The sequence below is a fragment of the Eptesicus fuscus genome, chromosome 13 (assembly GCF_027574615.1).
Source record: "Eptesicus fuscus isolate TK198812 chromosome 13, DD_ASM_mEF_20220401, whole genome shotgun sequence".
Classification (NCBI taxonomy): Eukaryota; Metazoa; Chordata; class Mammalia; order Chiroptera; family Vespertilionidae; genus Eptesicus; species Eptesicus fuscus.
The window spans coordinates 80,288,018-80,302,640 of record NC_072485.1 but is presented as its reverse complement, the minus strand read 5'-3'; the positions used below and the strand labels follow the sequence as shown (position 1 = coordinate 80,302,640).

The window sequence follows — 14,623 nt, the reverse complement described above, 5'->3', positions numbered from 1 at the left end:
TCAGCCCCGCCCCAACGCCCGCCCCGCTCGCGCGTTGGAGGCGGCCCGCCCCGCGGTGGTCTGAGGCCCCGCCTTTTGCAGGTTCCGCTGCGGCACGGCGACCCAGGCCCTGCCTCCCGCGGACGCCCGGGGGCGGGGGTGGAGGCGGGAGCGGGGGCGGCGCCGGGCGGTTGTGGCCTCAATACCCGGTGTGGGGCCGACCGGAATGTGCATCCTGGGCCGCCTATCGGGCTCCATTCTCGCTCGTGTGGTCGCCGTCCGTTGTGCGGCAGCAGCGGGAGGCGGAGGGTGCGTGGAAGGAGGCCTCGAGTGGACGCTCAGCCGAGCCCGCGGTTTCAGAAGCGCCGCTGTCGCTATGGCCCCGATCAAGGTGACCGCTGGCCCAGTCCGGCCAGGCCTGACCCCTCTCCCCCTCTCCCCCGACTCTCCAAGGCCCTCCGTCCCGCTGAAGGCCGCGGCCCCGGCCCACACCCTCCCGGCCTCCCGCTTTTCCTGCCCTGGGGACCGCTCTCGGCCGCCCTAGGGGCTCCTCGCGTCGTCTGTCCCCCATCCTCTCAACAACCCCCACCGTTCTCGCCCGTTTTAAGGGTTTCGTGCACCATCTCCCGGGGCTGCCCCTGAGGCTTTCGAGCCTTCTCTCCCACATTCACCGCGACGCCCTGTGATGGGGGCTCAACCCTTTTCAGGCGCTGGAGTACCATGGCCTCCCCCACCTTCTGGAACCTCCTCTGCGCCAGGGTCCCCTTTCAACCCCACACATAACCCCGCTGTGCCCTCCGGCACGCTTTTATCAGGTTGTTATGGGCCTCACTCGCCCCACCTTCTGAAACATTGTCTCTTAGAGCCCTGCCACGCCTCCCCCATTCCACGCCGCCCACAGCTAATTCCCCGCTTTAGCCCGCGGGTCACACGCTCCTGCTGAACTGTCGCCAGCGCCTTAGAGCTACCCCCTTCCCCCCACACTCTTCCTCCCTCTGCTCCATCCTATCCCAACCGACTTCCCTCCCTCTTGTCTCCCTCCTGCCATGACGCCCTCACACACTCCCAGGTAGACTGCTCTTTCCCTCCAAGAGATTACTGTTTTTACTCTATACCCCCTGGATGTACCCCCACAACCGCCCCCCCCCAAAAAAAAAAACAAACACACCACACACAACTAAACCTTCCCCACCTTCTGCTGTTCTCATCTTGGGATGGGACATAGACTGGCCAGGATCCTCTCCCTCCATTTTTCAGCCCCCCCCCGCCCCCCATACAGCCCCCTGACCCTCCTCCTCCTGCCCAGTTACCCCACTTCTTTCCTGTAACCCAGACCACTTGTTGCGAGGAGTTGCAACACCTGGGAGGCGGTTCTCTCCCTTTTTCTGTTGTTACCAACAGGCCCTCAAAGAGGAATAGGGCCAACTTGAAACCTGGAGGATGTGGGGTAACAGGCAGTGGGGGGAGAGGGAGGGAGGCTGGGAGGGGCCTCTGGGAGCTCTGACAGGTTCAGACACCCTGCCGTGAGTCAGCCCTGGCCTCGCCAGTCCGGGCTTCCAGGCCCTCGGTCCCCCTGGCTCTGGGTTCGCTGCCCTTCCCTTGACCGCCCTGCTTGCCCCCCACTCCCTGACCCTGAACTTGTGTCCTTCCCTCTAGGTGGGAGATGCCATCCCATCTGTGGTGGTATTTGAAGGGCAGCCTGGGAACAAGGTGGACCTGGCAGAGCTGTTCAAGGGCAAGAAGGGGGTGCTGTTTGGAGTCCCTGGAGCCTTTACCCCCGGCTGTTCCAAGGTGAGGCCCTGCCCTTCTGGGGCTCAGCAGGTGGGAACTTGTGCACATGTCTGCGTTGTTCATAGCGCTCCGTGTTGTCCTGCGGCAGCTTGCAGCAATACCGTGCAGGGGACATGACGGTTAACGAATCAGCGTGGGCTGTGAAAAGGTAGTGGTCTCAGGAGCATGGAAGAAAGGGCATTACAGTGAAACCCAACCCCTCTCAGTGATCTGCTGGCTGACGGGCACCGTGGGAGGTATTTGGTAAATAAGACATAATTATGCCTACAGGAAAGTCACGGTCTTGACCACAGAAATCTTAAGTGTGGATCCAAGCTCCCCTGGCCAAGGCTAAAAGGGACCGTGGCTTACGCAGCTCTCATTGTCTGGTGGAAGGTGTTGGAGCGGGACAGCGAGGAAGTCCTGGAGATGAAGGCCAGACCGAGGAGTGGAGGCAGTTGTCCCTTTGCTGAGTCTGTGTTTTCCCTCCCAGACTCACCTGCCAGGGTTTGTGGAGCAGGCGGGGGCTCTGAAGGCCAAGGGCGTCCAGGTGGTGGCATGTCTGAGCGTTAACGATGTCTTTGTGACTGAAGAGTGGGGACGAGCCCACAACACAGAAGGCAAGGTGAGGTGTGGGTCCCGCAGGGGCTCAGGGGCCAGGCGGGAGATTTTCCTGTGACCTTGACTTTCTCTTTAGATTCGGCTTCTGGCTGACCCCACGGGAGCCTTTGGGAAGGTGAGTGCAACCCCCACCTCACCCCTGCAGCTGGGCTGGAGGCAGGGGTTTAGAGGGTCGTGACCAGTGTGGGGAGCAGCTGGGGAGTTTGGCTGTTCTTGGGGTTCCTGACCCTTGTTTCTGTCTCGTTTCTTAGGAGACAGATTTGTTACTGGATGATTCGTTGGTGTCCCTGTTTGGGAATCGACGGCTCAAGAGGTAAAAGTGGGAGGTTCCCCTGTGGGGTTCCCCTGCCACCCTCCCTCTCTATTCCCGGCCTCCAGGCCCAGCTCTTGTAACGGCCCTGCCCTCTGTCTGGCAGGTTCTCCATGGTGATAGAGGATGGTGTAGTGAAGGCCCTCAATGTGGAGCCGGATGGCACAGGCCTCACCTGCAGCCTGGCCCCCAACCTCCTCTCGCAGCTCTGAGGCCCCGGCCCAGACGTGCTCCCTCTGCCTTCCCTCCTACACCTGCCCAGCCAGGGCCGAGGCCGGTCCAGCCTCAGCTGGCCACCAAGTTGAGGCCTTGGCCAGACTTCTGCAATAAACACTCTGATTCACGTCTGTCTCCTGGATTTTGAGTTGCTGATTCACTCACGCCTCGTGGCAGTCATAGCTGTGAGGGCAGTGGGCAGGGACTGAAGGGGGACTGCTATAGGGGACCTTGACTTAATTTAGGAGGTGGTGAGGGAAGGCCTCTTGGAGGAGGAGTTAGGAAGCAACAGTCTGGAAGCAGAGAAAGGGCCAGTGTTCTGAAGGGCAAGGGAAGGAGCAGACTGCAGAGGGGGCAGATCTGGAAAGGCCCTAGGCAGACGAGAGCTTGGCTTACACCCAGACTTCTGCATTTGATCTCTGGGTGCTGATTGATCTCATTTAGACCATAAACTCTAGGCTAGGAACTTTGGCTCTAGGCACTCCCCAACCTGGGTCATGCCCCAGCCCCACCATTTTTTTAGACTGTTGAACCCTTCCCAGGAGCACCTACATCCCAGGAAGGTACCTTGGGACCATCTGACTAGCAGAAGGCTTCATCAGTAGAGGCAGTGCTGGTTCAGTCCAGGAGGGCTCCCTGGAGGAGGAGACTAGGTGAAGTGTGGAGGGGAGAAGATGGTGGTAAGGCCTGACCAGTGGTGGGTGTACTGTGAGCGGCTGGGGATCAGGGAGGCCAGTGGGATTTGGGGCTGGGCTGTTGCCTTCTGCAGGCCCTGCTCTTTGTCCCTGGGCCTTTTGTTCCCAGGAAGCCATGTGCTTAGCAGCATTTTGCAGGATCATTAGGCCCCTCCTGTGTTGGGAGCTCACAGCCTAAGGTGGGGTGGGGTGCGGGGTGCAGGGTGGGGAAAATTCAGGTGGGCTCTGTTGACGGAGCGTAGATGAAATTGGGAGGTTTTAACTAGAAATAAATGATGAAGATTTATTCAAAGGTCTTAGGGTTTGCAAACCAGAAACACAACCAGGCAATACCCAGAGTGTTCAGAGGAAATAAAAGTGGAGATTTCTTAGCGTTAGAAGCGCATTCTTGAGAAGAATGGGTCCTGCATGCTTGCCTCTGGCCTCTGGGCTGGTCTGAGATGGCGCTCTAGCCCTGGATGACGGGGGCTGGGCACAGGCACACCTTCCCTGTCCCGGGAAGGAGGGCTCTCTGCGGTCTGATGTGGGCGTGCCTCGGACTGAGCGGTGGGTTCCCAACCACCCTAATGAAGCCAGTGCTAACCTTGCTGGTGGAGGGTCCTCTCTTCAGTTTGTAAGAAATGCCTCCTCTGCGAAGGGCAACAGAGTGAGGTGTGCCTGTGTGTCCAGCTTGACTCACCTAATGCTGCCCCCCGCCCCCCCCTCCTTACACCCCCCTCCAGCCAGCACCAGCTTGGAGCCTCCTCACTGCCCCGCCCCCAGGGCTGACCAGGCGGGCTGCACTCCCCGGAGGTCAGGGAGAGGGCTAAGGAGAGGCCTTTGGAGGACAGTCCTCGAGGCCGTGGGATCGGAGCTCCGGGAGAGGGCTCCGACGGCTGTAGGTGTGCAGGTGGGGTGGGTGGCCCCAAGTTGCTGCCCCACACAACGCACACAGCTGCGGGAGAGGACGCTGGGAGCCGGGCCAGGGAAGGAGGGCCGCAGGGCCGCGTCGGGTCAGGCTCGTCCCTGGCCTGTGTGGAGGCCGAGCTGGATGGGGGGCGGAGAGGCGCCAGGTGAGCAGTGCAGGACAGGACGCAGCCGCGTGGGTCCCGCCGGTGGGGGCTGCTGCGTGGCCACCTGTTGGGTGCTGGGAGGAAGGGGGCCTCTGGGACCTAAGGGGCTGGGAGGTTGGGGTGGTATTCACGTGGATAGGGCACTCAGCATGGGGCCCACCCTCTGACCTTTGCCCCTTCAGTTCTCCCACTCCCTGCTGATCCTCCAGGGTCCTGGGCTGGGGCAGGGCCGGGGCTGACCTCCCTGTCACAGCGCTGTCTTTGACGTGATGGCAGAAAGGCCCTTTCTTTCCTGGACAATATCTCTCTTAATTCTCCTGTCACACGAACGAGGAACCGGAGGCATCGCGCCCCACCCCCTGCCGTCACCTGTGTGCGTACCAGTGCGTGGCCTTGAACTCCAGGTGGACAGAGCATCCGAGTCGGTCGCTGGTGCCCCCATTCCCTGCAGCAGACTGTGTGGCCCCGGCAGCTGCTTGCTAATAGGCAAGCCCAGTCTCCATCGCTGCCCCTCAGCTGCCTGTTCCTCCCCTCCTGGCCGAGGCCCAGCAAGGCCCTGAGAGGAAGTGTCCTAATTGCCATGGCTGGGCCTTTAGGCTGGGTGAGGGGGTTCCCGATGATCGTGGGGTGTGGGTGGAGATGGGGCTCTGGCCTCGGTGGCCCTGGCTGCTGGCCATATGGGCCAGCTTGCTGGGGTGGGCAGTGCCCTGCGAGCTGCTCTGGGGGCTGAAGGCCCCAGATCTACTATCACATGATGAGAATATGGCCGAGCTGCGGCGGGCAGGCCAGGTTTCAGGCCTGTAGATAAGGGGAAACGTTAAAATCAACTAACCAGCACGGCCGGTGTGGCTCAGTGGTTAAGCATTGACCTATGAACCAGGAGGCCATGGGTTCAATTACTGGTCAGGGCACATGCCCCGGTTGTAGACTCCATCTCCAGTGTGGGGTGTGCAGGAGGCAGCCAATCAATGATTCTCATCATTGATGTTTCTATCTCTCTCTCCCTCTCCCTCTCCCTTCCTCTCTGAAATAAATAATAATATGTTAAAAAAAAATCAACCAAGCCCTAACTGGTTTGGCTCAGTGGATAGAGCGTCGGCCTGCAGACTGAAGGGTCCCAGGTTCGATTCCAGTCAAGGGCATGTGCCGGAAACCGAACATTGTCACTTGGTAGTTATGTGAAAATGGAACTTAGGAAGGCTGGTCAACCTTGAAGCTAAAGGTCAGAGCCAACCACTCCCTATCTAATTGAGATGATGGTAATTGAGGCAACTTCCCCACCAAATAATCTTGTAAATCCTTGTTGATAAAATAACCTGTCTGTTACTGGAATTACCTGCCTAAGGGCAATGGGTGTATCTCAAATCTCTAATAAAAAGGGACAGCAAAGGTCAAAGCGGTGGCAGTCCTCCCACTAGAGGTGGGCTCCCGCCTGGCCCCACATTTTCCCAAATTGATTCTTTTCTAGCTTCTCTTCATTTTGATTGTGGCCTTCTCCAGAAACTGGACCCGAACGGGATCTCTGAAACACGCGGGACGTGACAAGGGATCCCACACAGGCATGTACCTTGGTTGCGGGCACATCCCCAGTAGGGAGTGTGCAGGAGACAGCTGATGGATGTTTCTTTTTCATTGATGTTTCTAACTCTCTATCCCTCTCCCTTTCTCTCTATAAAAAATCAATAGCCGAAACCGGTTTGGCTCAGTGGATAGAGCGTCGGCCTGCGGACTGATAGGTCCCGGGTTCGATTCCGGTCAAGGGCATGTACCTTGGTTGTGGGCACATCCCCAGTAGGGGGTGTGCAGGAGGCGGCTGATCGATGTTTCTCTCTCATCGATGTTTCTGACTCTCTGTCCCTCTCCCTTCCTCTCTGTAAAAAATCAATAAAATATATTTAAAAAAATATATTTTTAAAAAAATCAACCAACCTACGCCCCACCCTGAAACATATCTCCTAATAAGACCCACCCTCCTGCCGTGACCTGCCCAAGACAGCAAAGCTGACCCCCAGGCCGAGGGTTTCACTCAGCGTCCATGGTCCTGGCCTTTCTGGTAAATTGAGTTCCTTTGAAGTGCTGCCAAGAGCAATGCCCTTTCCCTTAGAAAATGCATGCTTGCACACGTGTGTGCATGTGCACACATGGACACCTACGTGCTGCTTAACGGTTTCATGGAGTCCCTGAAGTCCTTCCAGGAATTCCAGGTGAGCCCTCCACCCCCATCTGGAAGCCTCAGAGCAGAGTGGGGCCGCCAGGCTGTGGGCCGAGACCTCCAGGCTGCGGATGCTGACCTGCTGCCGAGAAGCCGGTGATCTTGGACAGGTGCGTTCGTTTCCCTGGACCCCACTTCCCTCACCTTTAAAGTGAGAAAAGTCCCGCCCACGTCACAGGGATGTGGGGAACACATGAGACAATTTACGTAGCATGCTCGGCACAGTGCCTAGCGCACAGTAAGTGCCCAATAAGCGGTTATAGAAACAAATGAAGAGACCCCGCTTCCCGTGCAGCCCACGTCGGGGGAGGGGGGAGCGCTAGGAGGGTAGAGAGAGGTCCAAGCTCAGTCCTGTCACTGAGGGTTTTTGTGACTGTGCCTCCTGCGCCTCAGTTTCCTCATCAGTATAATGGGGCTAGTGGCTCTCTTTATAAAAAAAAAAATTTTTTTATTGATTTTTTACAGAGCGGAAGAGACAGGGATAGAGAGTTAGAAACATCGATGAGAGAGAAACATCGATCAGCTGCCTCCTGCACACCCCCTACTGGGGATGTGCCAGCAACCAAGGTACATGCCCTTGACCGGAATCAAACCTGGGACCCTTGAGTCCACAGGCCGATGCTCTATCCACTGAGCTAAACTGGTTAGGGCTGGGCTAGTGGCTCTCTTACTGTCTACTGCCTCTAGGTCCCCGGGATCCCCCATATGTTATTTGGTGCCTGAGGTCTCACCTAAGGATGTCTCCAGGGGGAATGTTTGCCAGGCCCTAGAATGACTGAGCTTCTGAGAGAAAGTGTGGGCTGGAGGGTCCTGGCATTCCTGGCCTAGACCAGGCTGGGGTGCAGCCATGGGTCACCATGATCGAAGCATTGGAGGCTGCGGGCCCCCAGGCAGCAGACCCTGCTGGTGGAGTTTGGGGTTTGGCCACACAGGCGCCGGGGAGTGACAGCCGAGAGAGAAAATGTGTGTGTGGGCACGCATGTGTGTTTGTATAACTTCTGGAGAAGATAGGGCCACGTCTGTGTGAACGCTTGATTCTTGGTGTTAATGGGTATGCAGAGCAATCTGCCATTCTTATTTCAGATTTCAGAGAGGAAGGGAGAAAGAGAGAGAGATAGAAGCATGAATGATGAGAGAGAGTCATTGGTCGGCTGCCTCCTTCACACCTCACACTGGGGATCGAGCCCGAAACCTGGGCATGTGCCCTCACCGGGAATTGAACTGTGACCTCCTGGTTCATAGGTCAATGCTCAACCACTGAGCCATGGCCGGGCTGCCATTCTATTTACAATCGCATCACCTCCCTGCTGGAGCTGGGAATCATGGTTTTTCTTGACACAGGTAAGGTGCCCTGCTCAGGAGGGCGCACGGGACACACAGCACACGTGTGGGGAGGAGTGAAGCGGCGAGGAAAGGGAGGGAGAGAGAAAGCTGTGCTCCCCCAGCGTCCTGGCACTGCTCCCACTGTTCCGGCCGGAAATGGACGGCAGCGGCTCGGAAGGAGCATTAGGTTTGCTGGAGAGTGGCGTGAGGACCCGGGAGTGAACAGGCGTGGCTCACAGACATGCAGTGGGGAGGCCGACCGTCTAGGGCTGGTGTGGCAGCTCCACGGTGGTCAGGGACCCACGCTCCTCCCATGGGGCTGCGCTGTCACTTTAAACATGTGGGTGCTCGAGTTCCAGCCAGCACGGGGATGGGCCAGCCCGCAGGGAGGAGATCCAAGACCCATGTCAGCTGGCTTTAAGGTTTCCTGGAGGCCGCCACGCATCCTTCCCACCGGCATCTCGCTGGGCAGAGCGTGTTCGCGTGGCCACGCTAACTGTGAGGCCCTGGGAAATGTCGCCTTTGCTCCAGGCGCCGTGTGTCTAACTGGACACCAGGGGTCTGTGACCTGGGGGGAAAGGGTACGGTGAGCAACAAGCCCCATGGCCGCAGGGGGAGGATTGTGCCCGAGCAGAGGGACCTTGGGGACCCAAGGCCTCCAGGGGACAGCGTCACGTCCCTGCGGCTCCCGTCAGCCTTGGGGGGCACATGCTGAGCTGCCCCGTATCCCCAGTGACCCCTCTCCGAGCCGCTGTCCCTGCAGCCTTGGCCTCCATAGTCACCTCAGCTCCTCAGCTTGTGGGTCCTCTGGCTGCTGCCTCTTCAGAGTCTCCCCGACAACGTTCGCCACCTGACACACCCCTCCCTCCCTCCCTTTCCTACCCGGCCCCACACGCTCTAACCGGCAAGGCCCCGGTCGGTCCCATTGGCTGAGGGTGACAGCTTGTTCCCCGTCCCTTCCCCGAACTAGTCCGCCTGGGCCACACCCAGATCCATTAAAGATGGAGTTTTTATAACAATTCATGTATCAGAAACGTCACTTGGCTTTTTCAGATTTATTATGTTATTTATATTATTATTATTATTTTGTTAATCCTCACCCGAGAATATTTTTCCATGGGTTTTTAGGGGGAGTGGAAGAGAGAGGGAAAGAGAGAGAAACATCGATGTGAGAGAGACACATCAATTGGTTGCCTCCTGCAGGAGCCTGACCAGGGCCCGAGCCAGGGAGGAGCCTGCCAGCAAGGTGCGTGCCCTTGACCAGAATATAACGCGAGCCCTTTGGTCCTCAGGCCGACGCTCTATCCACTGAGCCACGCCGGTTAGGGCAGGAAATTCACTCGTTAAAAGTGTACAAGTGGTGGTTTTCAGTCTGTTCGCCAAGTTGTGCAACCAGCACCGCTGCAAAGCAGGATGGTAACCCAGTGGCTTCTCCCAAGACCTCGGCGTGCGCCTCCTCGTGTGGGGATGGAAGGCGAGCTCAGACGCGGGGCTCTGCTTGCCCCTGTGCCTCCCACAGTCACATCGGGGTCTCGCACACCCTACACACCACACAGTGAGGGCGCGAGTGATGGCCCGCCGTGACGAAAGGTGACAGCCACCAGTACTCGGCGGGGGGAGGCTGATCCCGGCGTGAGGAAGACGGAGAAGTCTGGGCGAAGGCAGCGAGGGGTCCTGGCCACGCGCGCGGCTCAGTCGGGTTCTCTTGGTGGACATCTGGTACGAGGGCAGCTTCAGAGCAGTTCTATTTGTGTTTCCGTCTGGGCTGCGTCCTCGGGGCGTGTCCCCGATGCCAGCGTGCCCGTGGGAGGACGTGGGAGGACGTGGAAGGACGTGGGAGGAGGTGGGAGGACGTGGGAGGACGTGGGAGGACGGTGGCGGCTTTATCGGTCTCTGGAAACTGTGAGGCTGTTCTGAGGGCCGAAGGCGTGTGCGTGCGCATCTCTCCCCACCTTCCGCCGACCCGGTTCACCTTGGGGATTTACTTTGCTAGCTGAATGGGTAGTAACGGTGCCTCGGAGCTGCCTTTAACGTGTGCCTTTCATTGCGGGGGAGGCTGGCAGCCTCAGGGCTTGGTGGTGGGTCGCCCCTTGCTTGCAAATGAGGTGCTGGCTCCAACCTTGCTCTCCCACCAGAGGGCAGCAAGGCGGCGGGAGGGGAGGTGACCCAGCTCTCAGGGCCTGAGCACTTGGGTTTACCCTCAGAGGCCCTACTTACCCCCAGCCCCCTTGCATTCCACTTTTCTTATTTCTGAAATAGGAATTCATTTGTTCAAGACCATTCATTCGTCTGCCTTCTGTATCTTGGCTCCACCACTCCCTGGCTGTGTGGCCTTAAATAAGCGACTTAACCTCTCTGTGTATCAGTTTCTTCATTATAAAAGGGAGATGAGCCCTAGCTGGTTTGGCTCAGTAGATAGAGCGTCGGCCTGTGGACTGGGAGGTCCCAGGTTCGATTCTGGTCAAGGGCACATGCTTCGGTTGCAGGCTCCCGGCCCTGGTCAGGGGCATGCAGGAGGCAGCCAATCGACGTGTCTCTCTCACTTCAGTGTTTCTCTGTCTCTCCCTTTCCCTTCCACTCTCTAAAAATCAGTGGAAAAATAAGCTTGGGTGAGGATTGCTTAAAAATAAATAAATAAAAGTTACATTAAAAACAAACAAATACCCCCCCCCCCCCCCCCCCCCCCCCACACACACACAAAGTACAGGGAGGAGCCACTGAGGGTTAGGATGGGAAGGGTCACGAGTCAGCTAATACTTTCAAACGACTCCATGGGCACTGGGTGGCGGCTGCCTAGAGGAGGGCTGGTACCAGCGTCCCAGCTTTGGTGAAAGGCTCAGGGGGAGACAGGGCAGGGTCCCCTAGAAGTGTGGGGGGCCCTGGGGAGAGCAGGAAGGGGGAGCTGGCCAAGTGGCAGGCAGTGGGGGCTGGGATGTTTTCAGCTGCCAGGGCCCAGTTCTTGCAGGCCACACCCCAGTCCCTGGGCACCTGGCCTGGCACTGGGCACTCGGCCCTGGCCTGCCCTCCCTGGCTTTGGCTTCCACTGCCTCCTCCTACCCACCCCATCTGTCTCAGACACTTGGGTGGGGGGGAGGGAGCCCCTCAGACTCTAGACCAGAGGTCCAGGGGCCCAGAAGGCCCTGGAGGCTGTTTTAGTTTTTGATCCTGGGGCCCTGCCCCATCTGGTTAGGGATCTGTGCGCCCCCCCCCCCCCCCCCCCCGGCTGCTGGGGTGCCAGGCGGGGCTCTGGGAGAAAACGCCGCTCTGACTCAGCCCTTGTTGGTCCCGGGCTCTGGCTGAACCAGGCCACCACCTCCCCTGGCCTCTGTGAGCCCTGTTCCTCCCAGCCCCAGAGTCCTCTGCTCTGGCCTTAGGGTCGGACCCTGGCTCTTCCCGCCCCGCCCCGCCCCGCCCCCACTGTGCAGATGGGACGCCGAGCCCCCAGGCAGGAGACGGCGGGGAGACAGCGGCAGTTGCCTACGTTGTCCATTTGTCTGCATCTTTCTCTGCTTTTCACCTACTTCTTGGTCCCCATGCCATGAACTCCTTAAAACCTGCCAGAAAAAGCTGTCTGAGAAGGGCACTTACTATGGCACTGAAGCAATGGCAAACGATGCAAATACGTAAAACATCTGTCAACAAGAGACAGTTTAAGTCAGCGGTCGCCAACCGGTGTCCGTGAGGTCCGAAAGGTTGGCGACGCTGGTTTAAGTGATGCTGGGGTACAGCACGCTAGGATACCACACGGCCGTCAAGGCCAAGGCCAATGGTCCCGAACAGCCGTGACGCAGATTGCAAAATACATTGCACAACCAGGAGGTGCCCCGCTGCGGGTGTGGCTGCAACCACCTGTTACCGAGGGACGCGGGCAGCGGCATCTCAGAGGGACGCAGAAAACGTGAAGGGGGACCGAGGACGGGGGGTTGGGAGTGCTCAGGGGAAGACTTGATTTTTTTTCTATACCCTTATGCCCTCTTGACAGTTTGGATCAGGTATCTGAAAACTTCTTCGAGGGAAAACTTTGTTCAAAGGAAGGGACCCCCGCCACACCGCCAGCCCCTGGTGAACATCCTTCCACAGCTAACCGAGCCTGGAAATCCCAGGATCCGCATGTCAGGGGATGAGGGAGCACCCCCGCCCCCCCGCCCCCCCTCCGCCCCTGCCTCCCTCAGCCTGACTCAGCTGAACCAAGTCAGAGAACCAGACGCGGTGCAGCCAGGCATGTCCGGAGTGACGGATGTGAGAGCAATTGCGACACGGCCCCTGCCTCGGGCCGAGGAAGGCTGTGGCTCGGAGATGAGGCCCCGTGGTGACGCTTGGCTAACCCCAGCGGATGCCCCCGAAGACTTCCTGGGCTGGAGTCCGCGGAGGGCATCCAAGCAGAAGTACAATTCACAGGGGGTCCGACTGGGACGGACCCCTGATATCTGAACCGCCCCAGGGAGCATTTAAGGAACGTTGGAGCCAGGGAAAGACAGAGAAGGCGCTGGTCTCCAGCACCCGCTCCTGACGACTCACAGGAGGAGGTGCCAGGGGAGCAGACATCGCGCCTGGGGGGCACTCTCCCCGGGGCAGAGTTTTCCAAGCTCAGGGAATCCTCAGGACGACTCCCGAGAGGATGGCCCTCTCCAGGAGCACCTCGGGGGTGAGACGGCTCCTGCCAACCCCCTGGTGGCTTCCCGGCGCCTGGTGGGACCAGCTCACCTCGGTCCTGAGCAACTGAGCGCCCTGGCCCCTCTGCCTGCCTTCGGTTGGTCCTCCTGCTGAGAGCCGTGTGCCGTCGAGAAGTCATTGACCTCTAGGAGTCTGTTTCCCCCTCTGTCCACTGGCGAGAATCTAGAGTCCTCATTTCATACACTCGTCCAGGGCAAACACGTGCCTAAGTGTACCGTGCTTGTGACCAGGACTGGCGCACGGTAAGCCTGTGTGTGCCACGGATGTTCTTGTGGCCCCACATTGGATCCAATCGGGGGCGGCCCGGAGGGTGAAAGAGGCCGCTGAGGAGAAGGGAACGCCGCCCTTACCTCCGGGAGGCTCCCGCGTCCCGGGATCTCTATCTCACACTTCCCCGCGGAGCTCTTGTGACCTCGCTGTGGATTCCCACATGGAGCTCTGACGCACCCATAAAAAGGAGCAAAATAAATCGCTTACGGCGCCTGGAAAACTCCGCCCGTGGAGTCCCCCAGGCGCGACGTCTGTGCTCCCCGGCACCTCCTCCTGTGAGTCGTCAGGAGTGGGTGTGGAGACCAGCGCCTCCCAGCACCCGGCCACCAGCATCCCTTCGAGTCGGCTCTTCAGTCAGCTTTGCAATCGCTGCTGCTGGGGCAGCGTTACTGACAGGCCTGGCCGTCCTCCCGAGGGCTCCTCCCGTTTGGGTCCGGGGTTAAGAGAGCGGTCTGCTCTCGCCGGGGTCTTTTCCCAAGCTGCCGCCGCCCTTTCTGCGGGTTCAGTGCTTTTGAAGTGTGGGCACGCGCAGACAGCGGCAGCGGTGTCAGACGGCAGCCAGCCAGCGGTACCACGTAACCTGACTTTAGAGATTTAAATGTGAGAAATAAAGTCTTGGAATCGATGAGACACACATGATTTCTGAACCTTACGCTGGTCGGACTTCCAGCTGCCACTGAGCCATTGTACCCTCCCTTCCCGCTGCCTGGAATGCCCTTCCTTCCGCCCCACTTTGCCTCGTTAACCCAGTCACCCCTGATCTCAGCTCCACTGTGGTTGTTTTAAAATGTTTTTATTGACTTTTAGAGAGAGGAAACGGGAGAGGGAGAAAGAGAGAGAGAGGAACATTGATTTGTTGCCTCCTACACGCACCCGACCCGGGGCCGAACCCACAACCTGGGCATGTGCCCTGACCGGTGACCTTTCAGTGCATGGGATGATGCTCAACCAACTGAGCCACACTGGCCAGGGTTCCATTTATAAAAAATTTTTTTTAAATATATATTTTTATTTATTTCAGAGAGGAAGGGAGAGGGAGAGATAGAAACATCAATGATAAGAGGGAATCATTGATTGGCTGCCTCCTGTGCGCCCCCTACTGGGGATCGAGCACACAACCAGGGCCTTGTGCCCTTAATTGGAATCGAACCCGGGACCCTTTAGTCCACAGGCCAACGCTCTATTCACTGAGCCAAACCCGCTAGGGCCACTTATGTTCTTAATTTAAATTTTCTTGTTTATTATTTCAATCTTTTTTCACTTTCATTGTTGAGCCCCCTCCGGATGCCTTTCCGGAAGTGAAGTCCCTTCCCCTCCATGCACCCATCATCGCTGCAGCGTTGCAGTGTGATTTTGGGGTGGCTGTCTCCCCAGGGACCATGTGGTGAACGAATGCGGCCGGTAGAGAGCAGTGGGGGACGGAGAGGTCCTGGCCTGTTGGTCTAAGACGGTGGTCGGCAAACTCATTAGTCAGCAGAGCCAAATATCAACAGTACAAGGA

At 58.4% G+C, this 14,623-nt stretch overlaps 1 protein-coding gene across 1 annotated transcript; it reads left to right on the top strand.

Moving 5' to 3' along the window:
* Window positions 1–35: 35 nt before the first annotated feature.
* PRDX5 (peroxiredoxin 5) lies at window positions 36–3,023 on the top strand. The gene is made up of 6 exons (XM_008159072.3): window positions 36–370; window positions 1,636–1,770; window positions 2,243–2,374; window positions 2,447–2,485; window positions 2,622–2,683; window positions 2,787–3,023. Exons 1-6 carry the CDS (start codon window positions 206–208, stop codon window positions 2,890–2,892), a joined length of 639 nt encoding a protein of 212 aa, XP_008157294.2. The 5' UTR covers window positions 36–205; the 3' UTR covers window positions 2,893–3,023.
* Window positions 3,024–14,623: the final 11,600 nt, after the last annotated feature.